At 40.4% G+C, this 26043-nt stretch overlaps 1 protein-coding gene across 2 annotated transcripts in view; it reads right to left on the bottom strand.

Annotated features, from left to right (window-relative positions):
- Positions 1–3767: 3767 nt before the first annotated feature.
- The window catches only part of MTR (5-methyltetrahydrofolate-homocysteine methyltransferase), a 179638-nt gene continuing 157362 nt past the window's right edge, over positions 3768–26043 (bottom strand). For both annotated transcript variants that reach the window (XM_045294252.1, XM_004709823.4), the window contains exons 26-33: positions 21612–21710; positions 19666–19741; positions 16645–16800; positions 15329–15525; positions 10073–10273; positions 9131–9323; positions 6200–6312; positions 3768–5814 (exon numbers count right to left, since the gene is read on the bottom strand). In XM_045294252.1, the coding sequence (XP_045150187.1) occupies positions 5728–5814; positions 6200–6312; positions 9131–9323; positions 10073–10273; positions 15329–15525; positions 16645–16800; positions 19666–19741; positions 21612–21710 (1122 nt within the window). In that variant the 3' untranslated portion in view covers positions 3768–5727. The remainder of the gene's footprint in view (positions 5815–6199; positions 6313–9130; positions 9324–10072; positions 10274–15328; positions 15526–16644; positions 16801–19665; positions 19742–21611; positions 21711–26043) is intronic.

Raw genomic sequence — 26043 nt, 5'->3', positions numbered from 1 at the left:
TGGTGACCCAAAGCCCATCTGTCGACAATTGGATATCTCCTTACAGAAGGGTCACAGGAAGAGATGAGCCAGTCAGGGTGCAGTTTAGCACCCATGAAACATATAACTTTCTGTCTAGTTCTTTAATGTTTCCTCCCCCCACCATCATGATCTCAATTCTACCTTACAAATTGGATTAGACCAGAACATGTACATTGCTGCAGATAAGAGCCTGCAACACAGGGAACCCAGGACAGACAAACCCCTCAGGGCCAACAATGAGAATAGATATACCAGGAGGATAAGAGGAAGGTGGGGGAAAAAGTGGGAATTGATCACAAGGAACAACATATAAGTCCCTCCCAGGGGACCAACAACAGAAAAGTGGGTGAAGGTGACAGGGGACAATATAAGATATAAAAAGAATAATCTATAACTAATCAAGGGTTCATGAGTGGGGGAGGGAAGGGGGAAATGAGGAGCTGATATCAAGGCCTCAAGGAGAAAGAAAATGCTTTGAAAATGGTGATGGCAACATATGTACAAATGTACTTGAAACAATGGATGAATGTATGGATTGTGATGAGATGTAGAGCCCCCAATAAAAGTATTTAATCATTTAAAAAAGTTTATGGTTTCAGAAACCCAAAGGTGCAGTTCTACTTGTCCTATAGGGTCACTGTGAGCAAATTGCTTCAATGATATTGGGTTTTAGTATGCACTCCTGGGCAAAGCTACAGAACACATGCACAGGAGCCTGGATGAAGACATTGTCTGGATAACAATGTCAAGTCAACAGAAAAAAGAAACCCATAAAAATAGTTAAGAAATGATCAGAAAATTAGGTTAACCAAAAAGTGATATCGAGAGAGAACCAGGAAAAGCAGAGTTTTGAGAAAAGAGTGGCCAGAAGTGCCCAACCCTAGAGAAGAAAACTGAATGAAAAGGACATTAATAGGTCAAGAAATCTGTTGTGCTGTGATGCTGGATGACAGGTCACTGGAGTTTCAAATCCCAGCATGCTCACCCATGGTAAGCAGGTTTTAGAGCTTCCCGACTAAGAGAAATGAGGAAGAAAGGCTGGGCAATCTACTTGAGAAATCAGCAAGGAAAATTTTAACGACCACAAGAACATATTGTCTGATATGAAGAGCCCCCTAAGTTGAAAGTTACTCAGTGATCACAATAGTGGGCTTGACTATACTATCAATTGTGGAGATAGCATAGGGCTGGGCCAAATTTTGTTCTATTATACATAAGCTTACAAAAGCGTCACAGTAGACTTGGCAGCAACAAACAATTGGATTGACACAGGCAAAAGCACAATTGTGGGGATGTCACAGGACCATGTAGTGTTTTGTTCTGTTGCACACAGGGTTGCTATGGATTGGAAGCGACTCAATGGCACCTAACAACCACCACCACAAGGAAACTGACTTCACTGTGGTACAGAAGGAATAAGAGGAGATAACTAGCATCCAGCAGGCATTAACTTATTTGTTGAGCTCAGCTCTGAATGGAAGGAGAATAAGAGTATCTCAAAAGAGCTAAGTGTATTAGAAAATCTGATCTCTACCCACAAACAAGCCTTCTTAGTTCAAACAATAGAGCAAGCAGCGAAGTGAGAGTTTCTGAATGACTACTTCGTTAAAGGAAAAAAAATGAGATATTTAATCAGACAATATATGATAAGAGTGAGTCAATTCATGTCAGATTCAGAGATATTGATAAGGAAATATTCTAAATATACTTTTATACTCATCAATGCAAAGAAGTCCCATGTTCATAATGTTTATCTACGTGATGGAAGCAACAGCCAGGATATCAAATGATGCATTGCACCTGACCTAAGTCATGGTATTTTCAATTGCCTCATATGCATGTGAAAGTTGGTACATTAAATAAGGAATTCCACCCCCACCCCTGGCCAAACCTTTGCTTATGAATTACAGTACTGGCAGAACATGTTGAAAGTACCATGGACTGCTTAAAGAATAACATCTTCCTTGGAAGAAGTACAACCAGAATGCCACTGAGAAGCAGGATGGTGAGACTTCTCACATACTTTGGACATGATATCAGGAGAGAGTAATCACCGGAGAAGGTATCATACTTGGTAAAGTAGCAGTGCAGCAAAAGAGGCCGACCCTTCACAAGATGGATTGACATAGAGGGCACCACAATGGGGTATAACAAAAACAGGTATGAGAAGGACACAGGACGGGGCAGTGTTTTGTTCTGCTGTATGCAGTATTGCTAGGAGCCAGAACTGATGTGATGGCACCTAACAACAACCTACTTTTAATGTTTTGTTTTGCTGGCCCTCCTGGCATACGTTAAGCCTCCTCTGTGTGGCAGATGAGCTTATTGGGTTCATGTTATATGCTATATATATTTTTAAGACACATCAAGGCACTCATAGTTGCATATTTTGCTGTCTTTAGGAAAAGCTAGGAGGCAAAGGGCATTTATAGAGGTCTAAATAAAGGCATGGACATATGCAAATATATTTATATAAGAGGATGGGGAAATAGATCTATGTGCCTATATTTATAGGTTTAGTATTAGGGTACCAGATGGACGTTGGGCCTCCACTCAAGTACTCCCTCAATGCAAGAATACTTTCTCCTATTAAATTGGCATTCTATGATGCTCACCTTCCCGACACAACCGCTGAAGACAAAGTGGGTGAATAAGTAAATGTAGTGAAGAAAACTGATGGTGCCCGGCTATCAAAAGATATAGCGTCTGGGGTCTTAAAAGCTTGATGGTAAACAAGTGGGCATCTAGCTCAGAAGCAACAAAGCCCACATGGAACAACATATCAACCTGTGTGATCACGGGGTGTCGAACGGATCACTGAAGACAAATGGGTGCATAAGCAAATGTGGCGAAGAAAGCTGATGGTGCCCAGCTATCAAAAAGTATAGTGTCTGGGGTCTTAAAGGCTTGAAGGTAATCAAGCGGCCATCAAGCTCAGAAGCAACAAAGCCCACATGGAAGAAGCACACCAGCCTGTGTGGCCACGAGGTGCCGAAGGGATCAGGTATCAAAGAACAAAAAATCATATCATATTCAATGATGGGGAAGTGCAGAGTGGAGACCCCAAGCCCATTTGTAGGCCACTGGACACATCCCCTTACAGAGGGGTTTGGGGGAAGAGACAAGCCAGTCAGGGTGCGACCTAGCAATGATGAAATGTACAACTTTTCTCTAGTTCCTAAATGCTTCCTCCTACCCCACTATCATGATCCCAATTCTACCTTACAAATCTGGCTAGACCAGAGGATGCACAATAGTGAAAATGGGAACTAGAAAGACAGGGAATCCAGGGCTGATGATCCCTTCAGGACCAGTGGAGGGAGTTGCGATACTGGGAGGGTGAAGGGAGGAATGGTTGGAAAGGGGGAACCGATTACAAGGATCTACATGTGACCTCCTCCCTGGGGGATGGACAAAACAAAAGAGTGGGTGAGGGGAGACATGGGACAGGACAAGATATGACAAAATAATAATTTATAAATTATCAAGGGTTCATGAAGGAGGGGGGAGTGGGGAGGGAGGGGCAAAAATGAGGGCCTGATTCCATGGGGCTTATGTGGAGAGGAAATGTTTTGAGAATGATGAGGGCAATGAATGTACAAATGTGCTTTACACAACTGATGTGTGTATGGATTGTGATAAGCGTTGTATGACCCCCTAATAAAATGATAAAAAAAAGAAAAAGGAGTGACTTGTTTTTAGACTAGATCAACAACACATTTACAGAACCCAATCACACAACAAGCTGAGAGAAGATAGGGAAAGTATTTAATAAAATCAGGAACTCTTAGTAACTTTAATTATATTAAGATACTGTTAGGTTACCCCTTTTCACAGAAAAATATACCGAAGCCTAAAATAATAACTGCTATGAAAGAGAAAATAAGTTCTCCAACTAGTGTATCATGAACCAAAGTAGCAGACTAGGTGAAGAATAAATAGTACAGTTCATTCACTTTATTGGCTAGCAATGTCCTATCAGGTATACTGCTCTAGAAGTGAAACTGAGTATGAGATGGATATGTATTTTTCTAGAGGTTCACGCCCCTTTTCACTTTCAATGTACATGGTGACTATTTGATAGAGCTATTACTAGGGCAAGGCCCGTGTATCATGTGAAGGGATTTGTCCCACAGAAAAATGAGTAGCAATGGTTCCTCCTTCCCCACTTACCCATTGCTGTAGATTTTGAGTAGTAAGGACGCTATAGGACAGAGTTTCTGAGACTGTAAATCTTTATGGGAGCAGATAGCCTCATTCTCCCATGAAATGGCTGGTGGATTTGAACCACCAACCTTATAGCTAGCATCCCAATGTGTAACCTATGTACCTTCTCTCCTTCCTAGTTGATATTAAATCAAGTTTTAAAAACAGAGTGTCTGAAATGCTAAATTCAGTATCCTTTCAGCATTTACCTCCATTAATTTTTTTCCTGAGTACCTACTCTGTGCTGAGCTCTGGAGGGGCTTCATAGTCATCATTTAATTTCAACTGCATATCTCATGCACACAAGGCATGGGTATTGTTATCCCTGTTCACAAAGGTGAGGTCTGAATGTGGCAGATTTTAATCTGCCCAAGTCATGGCAAAGCTATGCCCGGACTAAGCATTCCCCCTGAAATAACTGATAACACATCAACCTACTACTTCTAAATTGCATGAGTGCGCCATTGGAGTAGCGCACAAAAAGTAGGACCTCATATTTAGTGATGATCTTAGTCTAAGAAATGTAAAAGTAGGGAGAAGGAGAGCTTGTGGATCAAAAGTAGGAATGAACTGGGTGTGTACTCAGGGCAGTCCTGCAGGACAGGGACCAGGCCCCACTCAGTATTTTGTCCGTACATCCGCCTACTGCCTCTTGAATAGAGTGGCATCCCACCACTCACCTGTCCATCTCTGTGCAGGACACTCAATTTGTTTGTCTGCTCAATTGTGGCAAACAGCAGAAAAATAGTCATTGCCAGTGCACAGCAGAGAGGATTCTGCCACTCTCTTACCTCATCTTCTTTGGGGCATCAAGGGTATATGAAATTATGGGACAAAGTTTCTTCCATAAAATCACTACACTTAACCATACTGGGGCAAACATTTCAAGAATTTCTGACAAGCGAACTATAAGAACATGGCTTTTAAACCTATTTAAACCACTGAGTTATGTGGTACACGAATTACATGCTAATAAAATAAATAAAATGATGGTAAATAAATAAATTTTACAAAATTACTTTTGATAAAGGGGGTATTACAACTATTTAATTGAACTTTTAGACAACAAGGTCTTCTGGAGAGACAACAGTTATACTTTCTTCCACGTCAGTCTAAAACAGCATAATTTCTCAAACATCATTTTGTCAGGCAACCATATTTCTCTATTCAACTTAGCATCAGCAGCCTTTTTTTCTAAGAAGACTGAATCCAAAGTAAAGATGGGGTGTAAAAAAATCAAGCTGACTTGCTTTGAAATGTGAAAGACCTCCACTTCCATCCTGTCCCTGTCCTGAGAGATCAGGGACTCCTGCAGAGTACTTTGGCAGCTAGCTAGTTCCCTAGCACTCAAGCTAACAGTGTGCTACCAGGTTAGTCCTCTGAAACCTGAAGCCATTTAGATGTGAGGCACCTATGGCTGGGTAAACTGTTGTTATTTTTAAGGCACTCAGGGTTATGTTTCCTTAAGGACTGCAAAGTGTAGAAAAGGTAAAAATCAAGTTAGTCTGTATCATATCCCAAAATAGGTCCAAGCCATTTTTCAACCTCTTCCACAGACATGTTCTTCCTTAAAGCATAATCCTCAACCTGCAAAAGATGAGAAGCAGCTCATTACATCAAATGTGGTTATGATTTTTCTACAGAATTTATCAAGAAATTTTGAGTGCATTTCATTTCTTGTCTTAACAGCAATCTACCGAGTTAAATGGTGATAGAATCATTTGTGAACCGAAAAGCGAAATGCTTAAAATTGGCTGGATGTAAGTGAGGCTTGGTGTAGTGATAGTGGAGGAGGAATTATGAGACTTAAATGGGTAAATTTCTGGATCCTATCCTCCGGATATTCTTCTTTTATTTATTGTTTGTTCTTCATATGCTTTTTATTCACGTTTAAATTAATACAGATTTCAGTGTTTTGTTGAGAACAAGACAGTACCTAGGTAAGCCCCATGTAGTGCAATAGCTACCTTACCTGATCCTTGGAAATCTTTCCCACAGCAAAATATTTGGACTTCAAATTGGAGAAATAAAGGCCTGATACTGCTGAGGCAGGGGCCATTGCTAGCGATTCTGTTAACCTAATGCCTAGAAGAGAGACATGGAGAAAAGGTGCAGTCTTTAGTACTCACAAAGTGCCTGGCTTTGTCACAAACGCAGACCTTATATGGACACATGCGATAGCAAGAAATTTGTCAGCAGACTGCTCAAGCAAATTCCTGGCAAGGTGATAACCAAATTCAGGGCATGCAGCTCTTCTCTAATCAAGGGAAGGAGGGGAAGAGGGGAAGCAGAGGCCTGAAAAAGGTACCCTACCCCCAAGATCAGCTGCAAAGGTTCCAATCAGCTTCTAAGTCTACTCATGCCAGAATTTCTATGCCTGGAAATAAGAGCACCATTTGACTGTTCTCTAAAGGATTATGAGAAACCACATTAGGGAAGACCACAATAGCATATAGGGGGGGGGGGAAAGGGTATTTTTTCTTAGGAATTTAAAAGCAAAAGGGATTGTAAACGCCACCTAATCTATAAGCTACTCATTTTATGGGCAAGGGTGGAGAAGAGCAATAAAAAGGTTAAATGCATTGACAAAGGTCACCTTAGCTTTGGCTGAAATGGGACTCTAACCCAGATCTCATGCATCCTCCTAGTGCTATTTCTGATAAACCAGACTCAACACAGCCTCACAATCTCTCATTTAAAACCAGATTATTTAAACTTCGTCAGATTGGACTGCAAGGTTTTAATAACTCTACTAAAAATTGTGGATTTCTCCTGTATCTTTCCATCTATGTTAACTGCTGCTGCTGCTCTTGTTGTTAGGAGCCATCAAGTGGGTTCTGACTCGTTAACTAGGCAGTTAGAATAACAACTGGCACTATTGGAGGCAGATCATAATTCTGCTCTGGGCTGAGAAGAATTTAGGTTTCAAAAGGACATGTGCCAATTTAGGATTTTCAACTATTTGAGTTAATCTATATTAACAAAAAATGAAAGAGGATTATGGCAAAGAGGATACTAATATTAACTTTGGCAATGCAGCAATAAAGAAAGCTGAAGTAGATGGTACCCCTACAAGAGGAGTGTACAAAGATGTTGAGTATAACAGATGAAACGATAAATAGGAAAATAGGGCAGGAGAAATACACGTCAAACATCCCATTCATTACAGGTAAAATGAGAATAGTTAAAAAGGATAAATCTAGAAATAGTGGTGAGGGAACACTATTTAAAAATATGGAGAGAAATCTCATAATAGCTAAAAGGAAGAAAGAGTTAATGGATGATTTCTTCTTATTTTAACCCCTTCTGCATTTTTGATTGTCATTATTTTGATAACACTACAAGGTATTGGCCTATATATTGTGTGTGTGTGTGTGTGTGTGTGTGTGTGTATGGCAATACACTGAGGTATTAGATGAACTTTGGGTCTCTGCTCAAGTCCTCCCTCAATGAAATGACACTTGGTTCTAACAACCTGGCATTCTGTGATGCTCACCTTCCCTGCATGATCTCTGAAGACAAAATGGGTATACAGCAAATGTGGTGGAAAGATGCCCTGTTATCAAAATATATGGTGTCTGGGGTCTTAAAGGCCTGAAGATAAACAAGCAGCCATCTAGCAGAGAAACAAGCCCACACCAGAAGTGCGATCGTGAGCAGTCAATGGGATCAAGTAACAGGCATCAGAAGATCTAAAACAAACAAACAAACAAAAAAACATATTGTTGAGAATGAGGGGGGGTTGAAGCAGAGCACTCCGGCAGTTACATAATCTGTTGTCAAATTGAGAGAATTAAAAGTGAAGGGGTGGGGTCTAGCCTGTCAATCAATCTTAGCTTGATGACCTCATTTGGAGGTGCTCAGGAGATAAATAGCTCGTTGGAGCTCGGGCACACACTCACTCCCTGTGAGTCATTGCAGCTGACAAGACACATGGAACTATGCTAGCATCCTGAGCTGGAGGAGCCATGTGGAGAACCCTCTCAATGCTGAAATGTTTACAACGCCACTCGATCCACAAGACTTCACACCAAACACAGGAGGTCTGTGATCTCCTGTGTTTGGAGTCATTGGATGTGTTTTGTGAGTCTAATTTAGAGGACTTTATAGATTGGTATCGGACATATAGGCTAACATCGGACTTATGGACTTGACCTGCACTGGATTGTATTCTTAATGTACAAATACCCTTTGATATAAAGTTCTCTCTTATACACATATGAATGTCTCTGGATTTCTCTAGTCAACCCAGATTAACACAAGACCCAAGACCCTTTTGTAGACAATGGGACATCCTCTCATAGAAGGGTTACAAGGAAGGGATGAGTCAACCAGGGCACAGTATAGCACTGATGAAACACACAATATTTCTCTGGTTCCTTGAGGTTTCCTCAAATCCCACTATCGTGACCTCAGTCGACTTTCATTTTGGGCTAAACTGGAACAAGTACACTAATACAGAAAAGAGCTCAGGACATATGGAGTCCAGGTCAGTGAAACCCTTCAAGAATGGGAGTAGCGATATCAGGAGGGTAGTGGTAAGGTGGGGAGAGAGGGGGAACAGTTATCAACAGATAATCATCGCCCTACTCCCCACCCCAAAGCCCATCAGGGGAACGAACAGAAACCATGGGGGGAGACAGTGATTGGTATAAGATATGAAAATAATAATAATTTATAATTTATCAAGGGTTCAGAGGGTGGGAGGGTAGAGGAGGGAGAGAAAAAGAGGAGCTGATATCAAATAGAAAAATGTTTAGAAAATAATGATGGCAACATGTACAAATATGCATGATACAGTTGATGTATGAATGGTTATAAGAGGTGTAAGAGCCCCCAATAAAATGATCTTTTAAAAAATGAAATAAAAAGAAGCATCCCTCAGTCCTGGAGCCCATCATACCTGTTGAGGACTCGATGTCAGCAAGTGTCCACATTGTGAGTTTTTCAGTGTGGTCAGGCTGGCTTGGGTAGCCTGGTGCAGGCCGGATACCCTTGTAGCACTGTCTCCTCAGGCCAGCAACATCCAACTGCTCGTTGACATAGTACGCCCACAGCTCTTTGCGGACCCTCTCGTGGAGTTCTTCTGCAAAGGCCTACGGAGCCAAAGCAACAAGTGTGTTTAGTCAGAGGGAGGGCCATAACCGTAACCCATCCTCCTTCTGCACAGAAACCCAACACCAGGGGGAGCAGCCCTTTCTTCTGGACCACAGCTAGGGAAAACATAAACAAAGAGATATACAGGCTCGCTTCTCAACTCCTTCTGCTCTATGTTGGTCTACACGTGGGTTCTGAAGGATCACACTTCAGGATAAGAGGTGCCAGGCCTCTTAGAGTAAGACTTTTCCCATCTGTCTGCAGCTTGTGCTGACCATAGAGAAAAGATGAAACCTTTACAACTGACAGTTCCTATCTAGTTGTTTCCGGAAAAGGGGCAAAGACCACCTCATGGCTTAGGTTCCTCTAGTCCCTACATAGCACAATGAATAATTTATATAAGACAGCAGTTTAGAATTAGAACTATGAAACAAAAATGCTTTTAACTTTCAGGTTCCCTGGGAAAATATCATATCATAACAAACAGAGAGGTACAAGAAATATGGCAACATTCTAAGGATGACAGCCAACTATAGCAATGCTGAAGTTTTTCCTTTGTCCCAAAGATGATGTACAAGAGCCAGTTTAGGAATACGAAGATTTTAAAATGTCTGTAATGTTAAAGTCTGCAGCATCTGACTCAAACATAAACAAAAACTACTGAGGGATGGCTAATTTGGAATTCCACCATTGTCCATAATCCCCCCCTATACCTAGCTTCTGGCACAGGTGCAGAGTGTCACTTTACCTCTGCCAGTCGGTCGCCCAGCGCCTTGACCATGATGCTGCTGTAGTCATCACACTCTTCCTCATAAGCCTTGCTCAGCTCCTCAACCCCAAAGCATGCAACAGCAAACAGGCCCAGGTAGTCTCTCACACCAGATTCCAGAGGAGCAATGAAATCTGAGAGACAGTGGTATGGGTCTGTGCTGGCAGAGTCCTTCTCAGCCTGAAAACCAACCAATGGGCAGAGAACAGTATTTATGTGGACACACTCCAAACCACACACAGGGAACAATTTCATAGGTTTAAGTGAATCCAGGCTTCCTAGATGGGGTGCCAAACCCTTCCCTTCCACGGTGATGTCCAAGCACTTAGAATAGTGCCTGATCAAAACTGAGATTTTAATACATATTTATTGACAAAACAGATGAAATGTGATTTCAGAGTCTAAACTTAGTCAGGAAACCATTACTTGGCTCATTAATGCATTGGCCAAGCTTCCACTGATTATTTTATAGGCACTAAATATAGACATGTGTGACAAATCCTTAATAGGCCACACCAGAAAATATTGATATGGAAACCCCACTGAGTGAACTGGGATTTACCTTACCTTAGCTGTAAAGAACTGACATACTCCCTCAGACTTAAAGCTGAAAAGGCCTGGTATGAGAAGAAGCATATGACTACTATCCAAAGGTTGTGGGATTGGTTATTGAACTTTGGTTCATATCTCTTGCTTTGAGGCTGCTGAATAAATGGTGCCCTGGGCCTACCAAATATTTACTATCTCAATGCTCTCTTTGCTTTCTCCCAGACATATATTAGTCTGGCAGGCATGGTTCTGCCTTTGTGAGTGAGTGTTAATGGAAGTTTTGCCCTATCCCTCACTATTCTTAGAAAGAGTGTCTAATCATTAAATCTTTTAATGTGTATACATCAACAATTTATGTATTATTGTCTGGACTACACACATATAATTTCCTTCTCTCAACAGTGTTTTAAATATTATACCATTGGCTAAATTAATGATACCATTAAGAGAACTACCTTATGTCCTATTGAAGTAATAATGATGTCTCTAAATTGAACCACAGACACATATGAACCATAGATATATGAACAGATTTTGGGCTTTCACTTAATCATAGCCCTACTCAATATTCACCCTCATGAAGAGATCACTGAAGATACGGATGATGTAGCAAAATGTGTTAAAGAAACCAGATGGTATACAGTTATCTGAAATAATAGCATCTGAGGTATTAAAAGCTTGTCTTCAAACAAGCAGCTAGCTAGCTAATGGAGGTGGCAACTGTATTTGTATGAAGAAGCATACTAGCCTGTGTGATCTAAGTACTGCAAAGAATATAATTTAAATTTGAAGGAATGACATCAGAGCTTAAATTATGAACAACCTATGGAGGGAGGGTGGGATAAAAAGGGGCAACTGATTACTGGGATCTACATATAACCTCCTCCCTGGGGGATGGACAACAGAAGAGTGGGTGAAGGGAGATGTTGGACAGTGTAAGATATGACAAAATAATAATTTATAAATTATCAAGGGCTCATGAGGGAAGGGTAGCGGGCAGGGGGGAAAATGAGGACCTGATGCCAGGGGCTTACATGGAGAGCAATTGTTTTGAGAATGATGAGGCTAACAAATGTACAAATGTGCTTTATACAACTGATGTATGTATGGATTGTGGTAAGAGTTGTATGGGTCCCCAATAAAATGATTTTAAAAATAAATAAATAAATTGTGAGCAACCAGTTTGCAGAAGGCGTTGGGTGACAGCAGAAGGCCAAAATTCAACAGCAAGGTAAACCCGTAGGGATCAAGCCTCTGGTGAATCCTCTCCGTTCATAGCCCAGGAATGTGGGTAGCCTTGCTATTAGAGAACATTGTAAAACGTATTATAGATAATGAAGCTAGTCTCAAATGTATCATCATATTGTCTGATAGGAGACCTGGTGGCATAGTGGTATGCATTGGGATGACGACCCTCAAGGTCAGCAGTATAAAGAAACAGTTGCTCCAAGGGAAAAAGGCAGGGCTTTTTACTCCAGTAAAGTGTTACAATCCAGGAAACCGATATGAACAGGTCTACCTGGTCCTATAGGGTCATTATGAGTCAACATCAACTCCATGGCAGTTTTGAGTTTACCATATGATCGCCTTTTTGGCTCATTTTTAGGCTGTTTCAGTTAATATTTTTCGGGGTTTTTTTGACTGAGGTTTTTCTCTTTTGTTTTGTCATTCTTGCTGTTTTTTTCTGTTTCTTTTTCTTTTGTCTTGTATGAGTTTCTGCTTACAAAATCCAGGATAGGTAAATCTATAGAGACAGCAGCTGGAATAATAATTACCTAAGAGCCCTGGTGGTACAGTGTTATGTGTTGGACTGCTAACTGCAAGGTGATCAACTGAAAACCACTAGCCAATCCAAGGGAGAAAGACAGGGCTTTCTACTCCCATAAAGAGCTACAGCCTTGAAAACCCATAGGGGCAGTTCTACCTTGTCTTATAGGGTCGCCATGAGTCAACATTGACTCAATGATAGTGAATTTGGTTTTGAGGAGTATGACAGAGGAGCTTGGGAGAAAATGGGGAACATCAATGATTACAAGAAAGAAGAAAACATTCTACTTGTATGATATGTGTATTATATGCAAATGAAGCTATTGAGAAAACTGAAATTTCCCCCAAATGTTTTCAATTCACTATCAACGCTCCACCCTGGAGTTAGGTTTGAAGGTGCCCATGAAATGTGGTGTTAATAGGTTATGTTGAGTCAGTTCTGACTCACAGCAATCCTGTGTGCAACAGAACAAAATAACTAGTCTTGCTCCATCCCCATATATTTGCTCTTTGGGCCCACTCTTGCAACCACTGAGACAATCTATCGCATTGAGGGTTTTCCTTTTATTTGCTGATCCTTTAACCTCCTGATATTATGTTCAGGCATCCGCTTCTGATCAACCGGAATTTAGTAAACTCTAGAGGCAGCAACATAAAAACCATTGCTGCCAGCTACAGTTAAAGAGGGGAGGAAGTGATGAAGGGTGCCCCAGGGCCACTGGAAATCAAATTAAGCACTCAGCAGTGTTTGCTTGTGAGACTCCCTATAGGGTTAGATATCTGGTTAACCCATATCCATTTTCAACTGATGGCTAATGTTTCCTTGCTAAGCTGATGTCTCATACACTTTGGGCATTTAAGCAGGAGGGCTTAGTCCCTGGAGAATGACATGTTTAGTAAAGTAGAGGGTCAACATAAAAGAGGAAGAACCTTAACACTATGGATTGACACAGTGGTTGCAACAATGGGCTCACACATATCACTGATTGTCATTATGGTGTAGGACTGGGAAATGTTTCATTTTGTTGCCAACATGGCCACTATGTGTTGGAACTAGCCCAATAGCAAGCAACAGCAGCAAGCTGACATTTAAATCTTCTGACAAGGTCTCACATTTTAAAATAAACAAATATGGGCTAAGAAGATTAACAGCTAATAATAATTTCTGAGTGCTTACGACCTGACAGGCACTATATAAATTAACTAGCCAAATCCACTCCAACACTTTGTGCAGTGATACTATCTGCTCCATTTTACAACTAACTGACATGAAGCATACGAACTCGATCAACTAGCTCAAGGTCAGACAGTGGCAGGTCCAGAGGTCAGATATCATAACCAATGTTCCTGATGACCACACAATCAACAAGTGGGCAGCTTAAAGGCTGCTGGGGGATTTTCTAGCTGTTAAGCAAGGACAGCCTTGGGCAGAAAGTAGCTAAGGGCTATATGCAAGGAGGTGTTGATGATGGTGCACAGAAATGTCCCAGGCTTGCCGACAGCTGGCATGGAGGGATCACATCCTGGTTCTGCTTAGGTAACAAAAGGCAGTGTAGGGCCACAGAGTCTTTCTGGGACAGGTCACAGAGATCCACAATCCTTCAGAAAGGACAGCAGTCGGTGCCTGTACAGAAGAGTCCCAGTAGGCTTTCCAGAGTGTACTGAAGGGAAGGACCTCTTTAGATATATGTAGGGAACACATGAATATGGTCTTTGCAGAGTTTCTTTTAAAAAGGTGAACTCTGGGAAGTCAGGGAATTCACTACACCAGTGTCATATTCAATACCTCACAGGCTGATCTGGAACAAGAATGATGTTGGAAATAAAGAGATAGGAGGAAGACACAGAAATTAAATGATGAAAGACTGTGTCAGCAGATTTTTTACCTTAGTTATATCTCTAAAAGAAAGTCGCCAATTCCCTAGGAAGGAGGAAAGGTCTTCCTACATCAGGGCTCTACTACCTTGTATCCTTTGTCTGAGGACTGGTGCAAGCAGTAAAGCTGCACTTGTTTAACTCAGTGGCATCTGTTTAGTCTCAGATTTAAGAATCCCTGCAGATCTCATTAAGGTTAAATATCTAGATTGGGAGGAGTTCAGCTTTCAACTGGAGTTCAAATTCTGTGACAAAAGCAGCAGAGCACATAAGCAACATTCTTCAGAGAGCCAAGTTTCCAGACAGCTCAGGCAGGAAGAGAAGTCATTTTGAATCAGACTGAAGTTGTGATTTCTTAAAATTTACCAAGCAATTAAAAAAAACTTTGCAAAAATAATTTACTGCAACACTTTGCTAATGACTCTGATAAATTCCAATCTTGACTAGGTCAATGGCTTTTTAGTCACTGTAGGGATACCCATATAAGATTTTCACTTTATTTGAGTGAGGGCACAGGGGAGAGATCTGTGTTGCTTTTTCCCACCCTGAGGAAGCCGGTGCAGAACAGCCATGGTGAGACGGGCTGTGTCTCCCCAATACATTGGACTCTGGGAAAGCTCCACTGGCTTTTTCTTTCATCTTCTGTGTGGCTAAACAAGGTAACCAATTCAGCACCTGGCAAGCACTAAATGGTAGGTCCTCCATCTTCCCCTGGAGAAAGGGAGCCACTAGATGATGGCCAATTTTTGTAACTCACACATGAAAATCAATACTTTTGAATCAGTAAACACTTGTTAAATAGGCTGAGATTGCAGACAAGTGACCTCCTGACGTAGGAACAGAGTTTCTTATCCAACGGTCGACACAAAATAAACACCTCAACTTTTGCTGGTGCCAAGAAGCTGCCTCTGCCAACTAGGCTGGCTCCTTTTCGCTTACACCTAACTAAAGCTGGGCTCTCTTGATTGCTCACTTCTTATCTACACGTCGTTTTGTGCTTAAATAAAAAACCAACATGTTGGCTGTTAAGGCCGTTTACTGTACCTGCTGCCGTAGACCATGGAAGGTGGCTATGGGATTTGCAGTCTGCGGCACTGCATCCTCTGAGTACACACAGATGTCGTCCTGGACACTCTGTGCTGGCCAGAACCCAATCACACCCCTGGCTTGGAGTTTCTTTTGACTAATCAAGGCTTTCAGCATACTTTGGGCATCATCATAGACTTTTTTGGCCTCTTCACCTATAAGGAAAATATATTAAGAATCATTTTAAAATGCCCAAAATAAGCAGTAACCATTTCCCCTTACCTGCAATTAATCTTTTTCTCTTTGCCCCATTTCCTCTCAAACATGTTCTCAGCCACCTGCCTTTTTTCGAGGAGCTGGGGCTCAGCAGTTCCTGTAAGTGCGGCTCCAGGAGTCTATTTCTCAAGCTGAAGCTACTTAAACTTACCACTTAACACAAAGCAGAGCGCCAAATCTGTGGCTCCCAAAGCAGCTAATCAGAGAAAAGGCAGGCCAGATTCCTGTCACAGACACTCTTTGTGCACATACAGTTCCAGTGACTACACAGTGACCTTGGTGGATATCAAACAGGTCAAATCCACCCTTTGAAGTCACTTTGATACTACTATACTACCAGAAAGCCTCTGCTCAAAGTTGCTGCCAGGTAAGTTCCATTTGCACAGGGGGTCTGAACGCTCACAATGTGCCCCTCATTTTCCATCTCACTAGGGAACCAACGGTCCTTTGGTCAAGGGTATGGCCTGTACACATTTGTAGTTGGCCATCAAGGAACTACTCTCCCCCCGTAAACGCTGCACTACTGGCTGCCTTGAGAACCTCAACTTCTTAAATCCTAGGAAGCACAAAATGAGCCCCTTAAAAAAAACATGAGAACACAGTTGCTCAGCCTCTTCTCAACCCCAATTCCTTAATTTGACTTGTCTGTTCTCCACCTTACACTTATATATACTACTGCTTAATGTTTTGAACAGCTTGACTCCCATGTCTCTGGGAGAGGGTTTTGGGGATAGGGTTAGAACCTGTTTTAACTCTTAGGCACTTAGCAGTTAATTATTAGAAAGCAGGAATCATAATGAATGCTTTTGTTTACCCCTAGTATCTAGCACTGAGCCTAGCACATAACTGCTGAAAATAGATTTTTACCTGAAGAAGGAATTAACAAGATGTCAAGTTCTAGCAGCTTAAAAACCATTTAAAAACGGAACAGGTAAAATTATATGAAAGCAGCGCTATCCTGCATCATGCAAAACCCACTGCTCATCACTAATTCTTAACTTCAGTGTCTTAAAATTCCATCTTGAATATCAGTGGTAGTAAGAACTTACTGAACTAACCTACGGTCTTATCATTAAAAATCTTGGGGAAACCTCGGTTGGGGTATTTTCCACGGAGTTGCCAGACATCAAAAAATGGTTTCCAGTCGATGTAGTCCACCACCTTCTGTAGGTCATAGTTTTCAAAGACTCGTGTCCCGAAAAATGTGGGCTTCACTAAAGGAAAGAAACACCAGTTGTTAAAGTAATGCCTGGACTTGGTGCTGAGCAGCCTCCTACCCAGCTACTATATACTAGAGGCCTCGCTTCAGCTCCTCAGATGCCTCAGAGACTCCCACACAGTCTCACTCCTCTCACACATATTTGTTTCAAAAAAATAATTTTATTATTTTTAAGATTTTGTTAACTGGGAGTTAATACATATCATTCCATACTTCAATCACATCAGGCAGAATTGTACAATTGCTACCATAATCAGTTTCCAAACAATCATTTTCTTGAACTCCTTGGTATCTTCTCCCTTTACCATGCGCTGCGACCCCAGTCGCGGAATCCCTTATTGTACTTATTGTCCTTATAGGCTCATCAATCCTGAGTCTCATATACCGAAAAACAGAAAAACATTTAATACAACTTCAAGAGGGTTACCTCCAATGACATAACACCTCTGAGATAGACCCAAATATGAACAAACAAAAACACAGAAAATGTTGAAAACCAGATTGGGTTCAGCATGCATCAGAGAGGGGATCAACTGACAAGGTGTTAATTGTTGAAGTCAGATCTATGCCTTTGATCTTCTATATTCATCTCTCTAATGCACTGTTTAGTAATGACTTTCCTCCCATCCCTCAGTTGTGGATAGAGGGCATTCACCAGAGGCTTATTTCCTATATAGTTCCCCAAAATGAATCTTGGGCTCCCACTGTCATCCATAGCCTTCTCACACTTTAGGCTTTGATATTAATCCCTCCTTCGACTTTGGATTATATGATTTACAACACTTCGATGACTGATGATGGTGTGCTTCTTCCATGTGGACTTAGTTGACGTCTCACTTAGATGGCTGCTTGTTTGGAGACAAGCTTTTAAGGGCCCAGGCACTGTTTTATCTAATATCCGGGCACCATCTAATTTCTTCACCACATTTTTCTATAGCACCCATTATCTTCTGTGTTCTCTTCCTAAAAGTATCGAGCAGGGCCATGATGTAAGAACTAATGTTCTTAATTTGGAGCTAAGATTTAGTGCTAATCAAAGACAATATTTAAGGAAGATCATAATGGCCCAACAGGATGAGTGATAAAGACTCTCTACCAGCCCCCATACCCTCCAAAAAAGACTAACGTACATTAACAAGGAGGTTTTGAAAGGGAGCTGAGATAGTTAAAGTTTATTGTGCCAACCTGGCCAATAAACACATGTGGGATTAATCGAAGGGCAGAGAGATAAATGGCTTGGTGAGCCTCGCCTTTATAGTTCTTTAGTCTCTTGTTCTCTGGTGGTCAGACCAGGGTGCAGCTGCCTTAACCAGTTCCCTGCTTCAGCTGGCAAGGCTCACTTCCTGCAAGACATCCTCAAGGAGAAACTGCATGGACCTACCCTGATGCAGCCCTTGGTGCTGGAGCAGCTGTGTGGAGACCCCTGCCAGCGCTGAGATGCTTACATGATGAGTGATTTGGCTTTCCTCCTGCAGTTGGCATCATTGCGTTTGTTTTGTGAGATTGAGGACTTTGTAGATCGGTGTTGGACATATGGGTTGGCATGCTTTCTGAATGTACACTTACCCTATATAAAAAACTCTCTTATGAGTTTCTGTGGATTTGTTTCTCTAGTCTACCCAGACTAACACAGGATCCAAAGGCAGATAAAAAACAAACAACAACAAAACATAGATCCAGGAATGGGTTTGGGCTTGCACTAAAAAAGGACAATTTTAAATGATTTCAGTAAAGGAGTAATTCTGCATTGAGTCTTAGTAGACTTATTCATTGCATACAGTTGATTACACCAGCCTTTGGGAACCTCTTTCTCAAATCATCTGTCTCCAACTTCCTCCCAAGGGACAAATAAAATAAAATAGAAACAGCTGGGATTAATCTTCTTTGGTATAAATTAAGAAAATAACAATGTAAAGGACATTTTAGAAAGGAATAAACACTAAGGAATCTATTTAAAATGTAAAGACATGAAACAATACCCTAGTTGTCTACTGTTCTATAAGCACCTAGTACAATGAGACATGGAAATGAAGCCTCAAATTTGCTTATTTCCACCGGGGAGGAGAGAGATGGGATTAAGGAGGAACATATAGGATTTTCCCACTACATGTGTATAATTTATTCTTTAAATCAATGCTAGATTAATTCTTAACCTGGCTACTGGGTAGACTATTCTTTATACTTCTTCTTGAGTTCATTTTAAATATCAGGACAAATTTCCAAGATAGATTTCAAGTGAAGCTGGGCTTTCTCTGGACACTGGGATGAGATATGAGCTGGGCCAAAGGCATGAGGGGCTCAAGTCAGATCAGACGGTACCTAGTACTTTATATTGCTCATGATCTCAGTGTCCTGATCTGAGTTCAGATCAGGAATCAGAGAGCACCTTACATGTGTAGTTTTGAGTACTGTGGCTTCAAAGGTGTTTCTTTCATTGAGGTAAAGTCAGATGTGTGGGTACATAAAGGTGTAAACAGCTTATAATTTTTGCCTGAACCTTCTTTTAAATATGTTCATTCTCTTCCCACATGTCCTTTGCCATCTTTTTACTACACAAAACAATCCTTTATAAATATTCTTTTATGCTGGTTTTCGGGGTGGCAAAGTTAGTATAATCTCCTTAGTAGAGAAAATAGTCCAGATAGCTTGATGCAAGTTAATTCTTGCCTAGAAAGGCAGGCAGAAATACCTCGCTGAAAAAATATTATAAAAATGGAAAACTATATACTTGAGTATGCTTATCCGCTAGTTTCTGGTTTCTAGGAGGCTTCACCACCAAAACTTTGAAACATAATCAAGTGCACAAATCATTTGGACATCAGTCAGTTACTGCTTTTCTCGAACCAGCAGCTGAACAGACCTGGGTGAGGCTCTGTGAGCCAGTCAATATAGACGCGATTTTTTCTGGCTTGACTTAAAGGTAAGTATCTCCTTCCCTTAAAAAAAAAAAATTTTTAATTAGAACTTCCATGGCTTTCAACTACTACTATGAAAATTTGTTAAAGTAAGTCAGTATTAAATTAAAAGTTATTAAAGAAAACAAATGTTTTATTAATATTGATGTCTTTCTTCTTCAACTATGTTTCATATCAGAACCAGAATAATACACAGTTTCAAGAAGCATCCATGCAATCAATATTGACATATAAACATGTTGCTGACTGGATATCCCAAATTGTGAGATAAGAAGCAGCTCAAGTAGTAATAATCTGCCATATAGACGCCCTTCAGGAACCACAAGGCAGATCTAATAAGAAATCATTAATTATGGGGAAAAACTAAAGAGATAATAAAGATAATATAATGTCTTGTCAGCACCTTTGAAATGTTTATTTTCTTTATGTTGTCCATTATTTCATTTCAATTGCCAAATAATATCCCAATATGCCCTGCCCTCAAAAGCCCAGCAGGCAACCTGGAAGATTTCTAACCAATTACTTCTTCTTTCTTTAATTAAAATATCATTTTATTAGGTGCTCTTATAGATCTTATAACAATCCATACATCAATTGTATCAAGAACATTTACTGCCATCATCATTTTCAAAACATTTTATTTCTACTTGAGCCCTTGGTATCATCTTTTTCCTCCCTCCCTCACCCCTGTAAAGACTTTATAAATTATTTTCATATCTTACACTGTCCACTGTCTCCCTTCACCATGTTTCTGTTGTTTGTCCCCCTCAGAGGTGGGAGGGCATGGGGGGTGTTTATATTGATCATTGTGATCGGTTCCCCCTTTCTCCCCCCACCTCCCCCTACCCTCATGGTGTCACTACTCTCATTACTGTTCCTGAGAGGTTTATCTGTCCTGGTTCTGTGTGTTGAGAGCTATTAGTATACATGTTCTGGTCTAACTAGATTTGTAAGGCAGAGCTAGGGTCATGATAGTGGTGGTGGTGGTGGTGGTGGTGGTGGGGGGCCCGGGGGCGGGGCGGCAAGCATTCAAGAACTAGAGGAATGTTGTGTGTTTCATCAGTCCTATGCTGCACCTTGGCTGACTTGTCCCTTCCTGTGACCCTTCTGTGAGGGGAAGTCCAATTTTTTACAGATGGGCTTGTATCTCTGTTCCAACCCCCCTCATTCTCGATTGTTTTGGATCTTCTAATGCCTGATACTTGATACTGTTGACACCTCATGATAACACAGGCTGGTGTGCTTCTTCTATGTGGGCTTTGGTGCTTCCCTGCACCAAACCCTTTAAGACCCCAGATGCTCTATCTTGTAATAGCCAGGCACCATTAGCTTTCTTCACCAGATCTGCTTATGTACCCATTTTGTCTTTAGCAATCGTTATCTCTACCTGACTTCTAAAGACTGATACTCTTGAATGTTACTCTTATGTTACTCTTGAATCCCTGAAGCTCATCTAGAGGGACGGGACAAGTCCTAACACAGTGTGGGCAGCTCAGAAGGGAAAACTTAAAATGGTCCTGTGTAATGTTTTCATTTTCTTTCATTATTTCCTCAGGAACAAGGGCCATGAGACTCATTTTAGTGTTTTAAGTTCCAATTTTCCTGCTGAGTAGGTGCTCATGTTTTATTTAACAGCATAACTCTGATATCTAGTACAGCAGCTAACACCCACAGAGTACCCAAGAAATGTTTGGCTGAATAAATCTAATTACAACCAAAAGCATTGTAAGCTTAGACATTAAAAAACTCTGATCAATGCTTAAAAAAAAAAAAAAAAGCTTCTCTAAAAGTTTCCTTATCCTTTACCCTCCCCAAAACAGCAATGAAGTCTTAACAAAAATTAACTTTACTGTTTTACCCAATCGAGCAGAGACTTGTTTCTTTCACTTACCTTTAGAGACTCATAATGTTCCTGCCGAATATCTTCATATTCTTCTATGATTTCCTCAAAATAGTCATCCTTTAAATTTTCATCTAATAGATGAGAACACTGAGAAAGCAAGATAAAGCCCCATAATCCGATAGCAGCAAAAATGTGTGACAAATGGCCACCAGTTCTGGGGCTACCCTATTTAGAGTTTTCCCCACCCCACCTCTTTTCCTTCACCTTCTGTGCCACAAGTCTCTAGTAATACACGTATGTACTACTTCCCCACAAGAGATATACTAGATAAGCCTTTAGTAATATAATATATACCACTTCCCCACAAGATAGATACTAGATCAGCTCTTCATAGTCATGGTGCCTAGCTCAGTGCCCAGCAACCTTTGTTTGGAATAAGCTCGTGCATATAAGATTTGAATCCTAGTAGCAATGCTTTTTGACTTACCCTTGTATATATTTAATATGTAAATCTTTCTGCATAACTGTCAAAGTCCTCCATTGCATAATCTCCATGCTTATGAACACCACTAAGATCTTACAAAGACATTATCTCCTCTTTTTCATGACAATATCTATCTGTCAGAACTGCCAGAATAAAATGAGCACCATGAGAAAAAGTTGTATATTTTATCATTTAAAATGAAGTAAATATTAACATCTTTTTTAATAAAAAAAAAAGAAAAGTGAGGGAAATCGCTAGATCTAAATCTACAGCCAGTATAGCTGCAGTTATCTGAGTATTACATAATTTATTCCTGAAAAGTATCACTAGCGACAATCCAAATAATTGATCATCTGATTTAGGTTTGATTAATTTCAAAAAGTGACCATTCATTGTTTTGAAAAGAGATAAACACTGATGGCTACCAAGCTGGGCCAAATAGTGACCAGCTCCAAGTCAGAAGGCCTGGTGGTAAGCACAGTCCAAATACCCAGACTCTCAAACACTGTGAAACAATTTGACCTCTGAATTAGAGTAAAAAAACCAATTCCTTCCCAGTTAGGTGTATGTTCTAGCTGTAAGGAAAATGTTATCACTGGGTGTTTAACTAGGTCCAACAGTCTTGGTGACGTGGTGAGTTACTATTTGGGCTGCTCTCATAAAAGATTTACTGCCTCAGCAACACAAAGAGGCAACTCTATTCCATCCTATGGGGTCACCATAAGTTGATATCAACTTGATAGTAGAGGGTGTGGGAGCAACCTTGCCTGGAAATGAAAAGTTTCAGGGCCAATCATTAGCATTTGAAATCCATAACATGCCTTAAAAAGAGATACGATTATTCACCTAATCAATGCTCCTAAGAATCAAAAATTAAAAACTAAGTTCTAAAATACCATTTTTAAGATTAAGTTTCAGAGAAGTAACTTACTTGCACATTAATCACAAATACAAAACTGCAAGTTTGATTCCAGCCAGGTTTAATTAGAGGGGAAATGTTAAATATGAGTAGGGGCAGGTTTAAAGTTTCAGAGACCACATGAACTCAAACTTCATGCATTCCCGCTGAAGGTACGGTGGGTGGAGTGTGGTAAAAAAAGACAATGCCTGGTTATCAGAAAGAATAGCATCTGGGGTCTTAAAAGCTTGACTTAAAGCAAGCAAGCAATCATCTAAGGCAGGGGTCCTCAAACTCTTAAAACATTTCACTGTCCCTCAGAACCATTGGTGGGCCGGACTATGGTTTTTAAAAAAACTATGAACAAATTCCTATGTACACTGTACATATCTTATTTTGAAGTAAAAAAACAAACGGGGCAAAAACACCAGGCAGGCCGGATAAATGTCCTCGGCAGGCCACATGTGGCCCGCGGGCTGTAGTTTGAGGGTGCCTGATCTAAGGTGGCAGCCAAGTCCACATGGAAGAAGCACACTAGCCTGTGTGATTCAAGGACTGTAGATAATAAAATTCAAAACCAGAGGAGGGAATTATATTAGAGTTTAAATTCTGAGCACCATGTTTGCCAATGGTTATAGAGAACCGCAAAATCCCAAAGTCCATTTGCAAAGACCCCACCTGGATTAAGCCTCCAGCGAATTCCCTCTATCCATTGACCTAGGTTGTAAATAGCTTTGTTCTCAGACAGGACGTACTGGAAAGCAGATTAATGCAGATATAGTTAACTTGAAATTTAACACCTTATCATATGTTTTCCCCTTTGAATCATTTAAAATTTGTTCCAGTTTATATTGTTTTCTGCTTTCAGATGATGCCTCTCTCTATCTGATTTTGTTGTTGTTATTGAGGGTTTTGTTTGATTTTATAGGAAACCCAATGCATAAATCTAGAGATAAAAATTGAATTAATAGTTTTTTAAGATTATGAGAGGGGAGGTTAAGGGAAAATGAGAACCATAATAATGAGCACAAGAATAAAAATAAGTTCTAAAATTGAATGTGGGATGACTGTACAAATCTTTTTAATATATTTAAACCACTGAATTATATATCAAGAAAATGGTTATAAATAAATAAATAACCCGTGCTTATCAATCTTGCAAGCCCTTTATATAACTGTTTTGTTTCTAAAATGGGGTAGATAAAAGTTCTGTCATGAGGTTGTTCTGTGGATTAAATAAAATAATTCATGTAAAGTTCTTAGAAGAGCTCCTGGCACACTGTCAAAGTACAATAAATGACAAGACATCCTGAACATAGTTTATATATATATAAGTGAATAGATTCAAAGGATTCCTTTGGGAGATGAACCAAGAATGTGGCTGCCTTACTCAGGAAGTGCACCTATACCTGACAGAGATAGCTATAGCTGTCACCAGGGCTCTTTGGTAAATTTCTTCTACTACAAAATGTGGAGTGTTAAACTAGATTAATAAACAAACAATCACTGTGGAGTCCATTTGACTCTGTCAGAGTAGAACTGTATTCCATAAGGATTTTAATTGTTGACTTTTCAGATGTATATCCCAAGTCTTTTTTCTGAGGCATCTATGGAAAAATTTGCGTTTCCCATCTAGTGGTTAGCAACTGCATACATTAGCCATTTGCAACACTCATGGACTCTGGACAGGATCATTAAAAGTGTGCTGAGAAACTTGGCTTATACTAAAGTATATACGGTACACTCATCATCAAAAGGAAGATTTCAGAATCTATCCAGAAGGACACCACTATCAGTGATAGGATAACATCTATACATCTAAAAGGTGTACTAGTCACTAAAGGCAATGATGAAGAAACTGAGGACTGAGGGCCACATCAGAAGGACTTGACGTGGAAGCCAGACAAAACAAGTTGGTCCATAATTCAAAACTACCTGTAGCCCTTGGACTGAGAATTGAAATTCCCTGATGGCAGAGGAAGCAAATCATGGCCACTCCTTGACTGTGGAAATAGCAGTCATTGGGCCGTGAGTGGAACCACTGACTTAGTGGCCATCAAATGAAAGGGGACCCAGAACCGCAATATATTTACTATTTCAATGCTCCCCTTGCATTAATGTGACAGGTACTAATTTGGTAGGCAAGGAATGTTACAGTAAAATTTCCCCTAGCACCAACCTCCATGCTCAATGTAAACGCAGCTCAACCATTTAAGAATTCAATCTGTATAAAGTCGCAACACTTGAATTGCAGTTCTCAACTGGACTATACTCGAATGAACTCCTTATCTCAATAGTACCTAAAATGCTATGCTACCGGTTACATTATTGATAGTATCTAATACCCCAGGTGATGACTGAAAAGGTTTTTCTTTTGTGTTTGCTGTTGTTTTGCTGTCAGGGACAATCAGACAGATTCTGGGCTCCCACTTCATTCTAGTCCCAATCCAAAACCAGTTAGTTCTGATAACATGACCCTGCTCAATACACGCCTCCATGAAGAGATCACTGAAGACACAGGTGCTACAGCCAAGTGTGGTGAACAAAGCAGATGGACCCCAGCTAGCATTTGGAATAGTGCCTGGGGTCTTATAGGCTTGTATTTAAATAAGGAGCCATGTAACTGAGTCCATACAGAAGACGAACACACATCTGTGTGATCCAAAGATGATGATAACAAAATCCAAATATGACGAAAGGAAATACATAAGAACTTAAATTGTGAACACCAATTTGTAGAAGGCAATGAAGGACAATGGGAGCCCCAAATCCATCTAGAGCAGCAGTTCTCAATCTGTGAGTTATGACCCCTTTGGGGGTCGAACAACCCTTTTACAGGGGTTCATAACATATTCATAACTAGCAAAATTCATAACAGTAGCAAATTAGTTAAGAAGTAGGAATGAAAATACTTTTCATTTCATAACAGTAGCAAAATTAGTTAAGAAGTAGCAATTCATAACAGTAGCAAAATTAGTTAAGAACTAGTAATGAAAATAATTTTATGGTTTGGGGTCACCACAACATGAGGAACTGTATTAAAGGGTTGCAGCATTAGGAAGGTTGAGAACCACTGGTCTCAACTCAGATTAAGTATA

Source organism: Echinops telfairi, unplaced genomic scaffold, assembly GCF_000313985.2.
Source record: "Echinops telfairi isolate 266 unplaced genomic scaffold, ASM31398v2 ScPeMD7_3509;HRSCAF=4178, whole genome shotgun sequence".
NCBI classification, from domain to species: Eukaryota; Metazoa; Chordata; class Mammalia; order Afrosoricida; family Tenrecidae; genus Echinops; species Echinops telfairi.
Note: the sequence above shows the minus strand (reverse complement) of the source record. Positions and strands in the feature narration are given on the sequence as shown.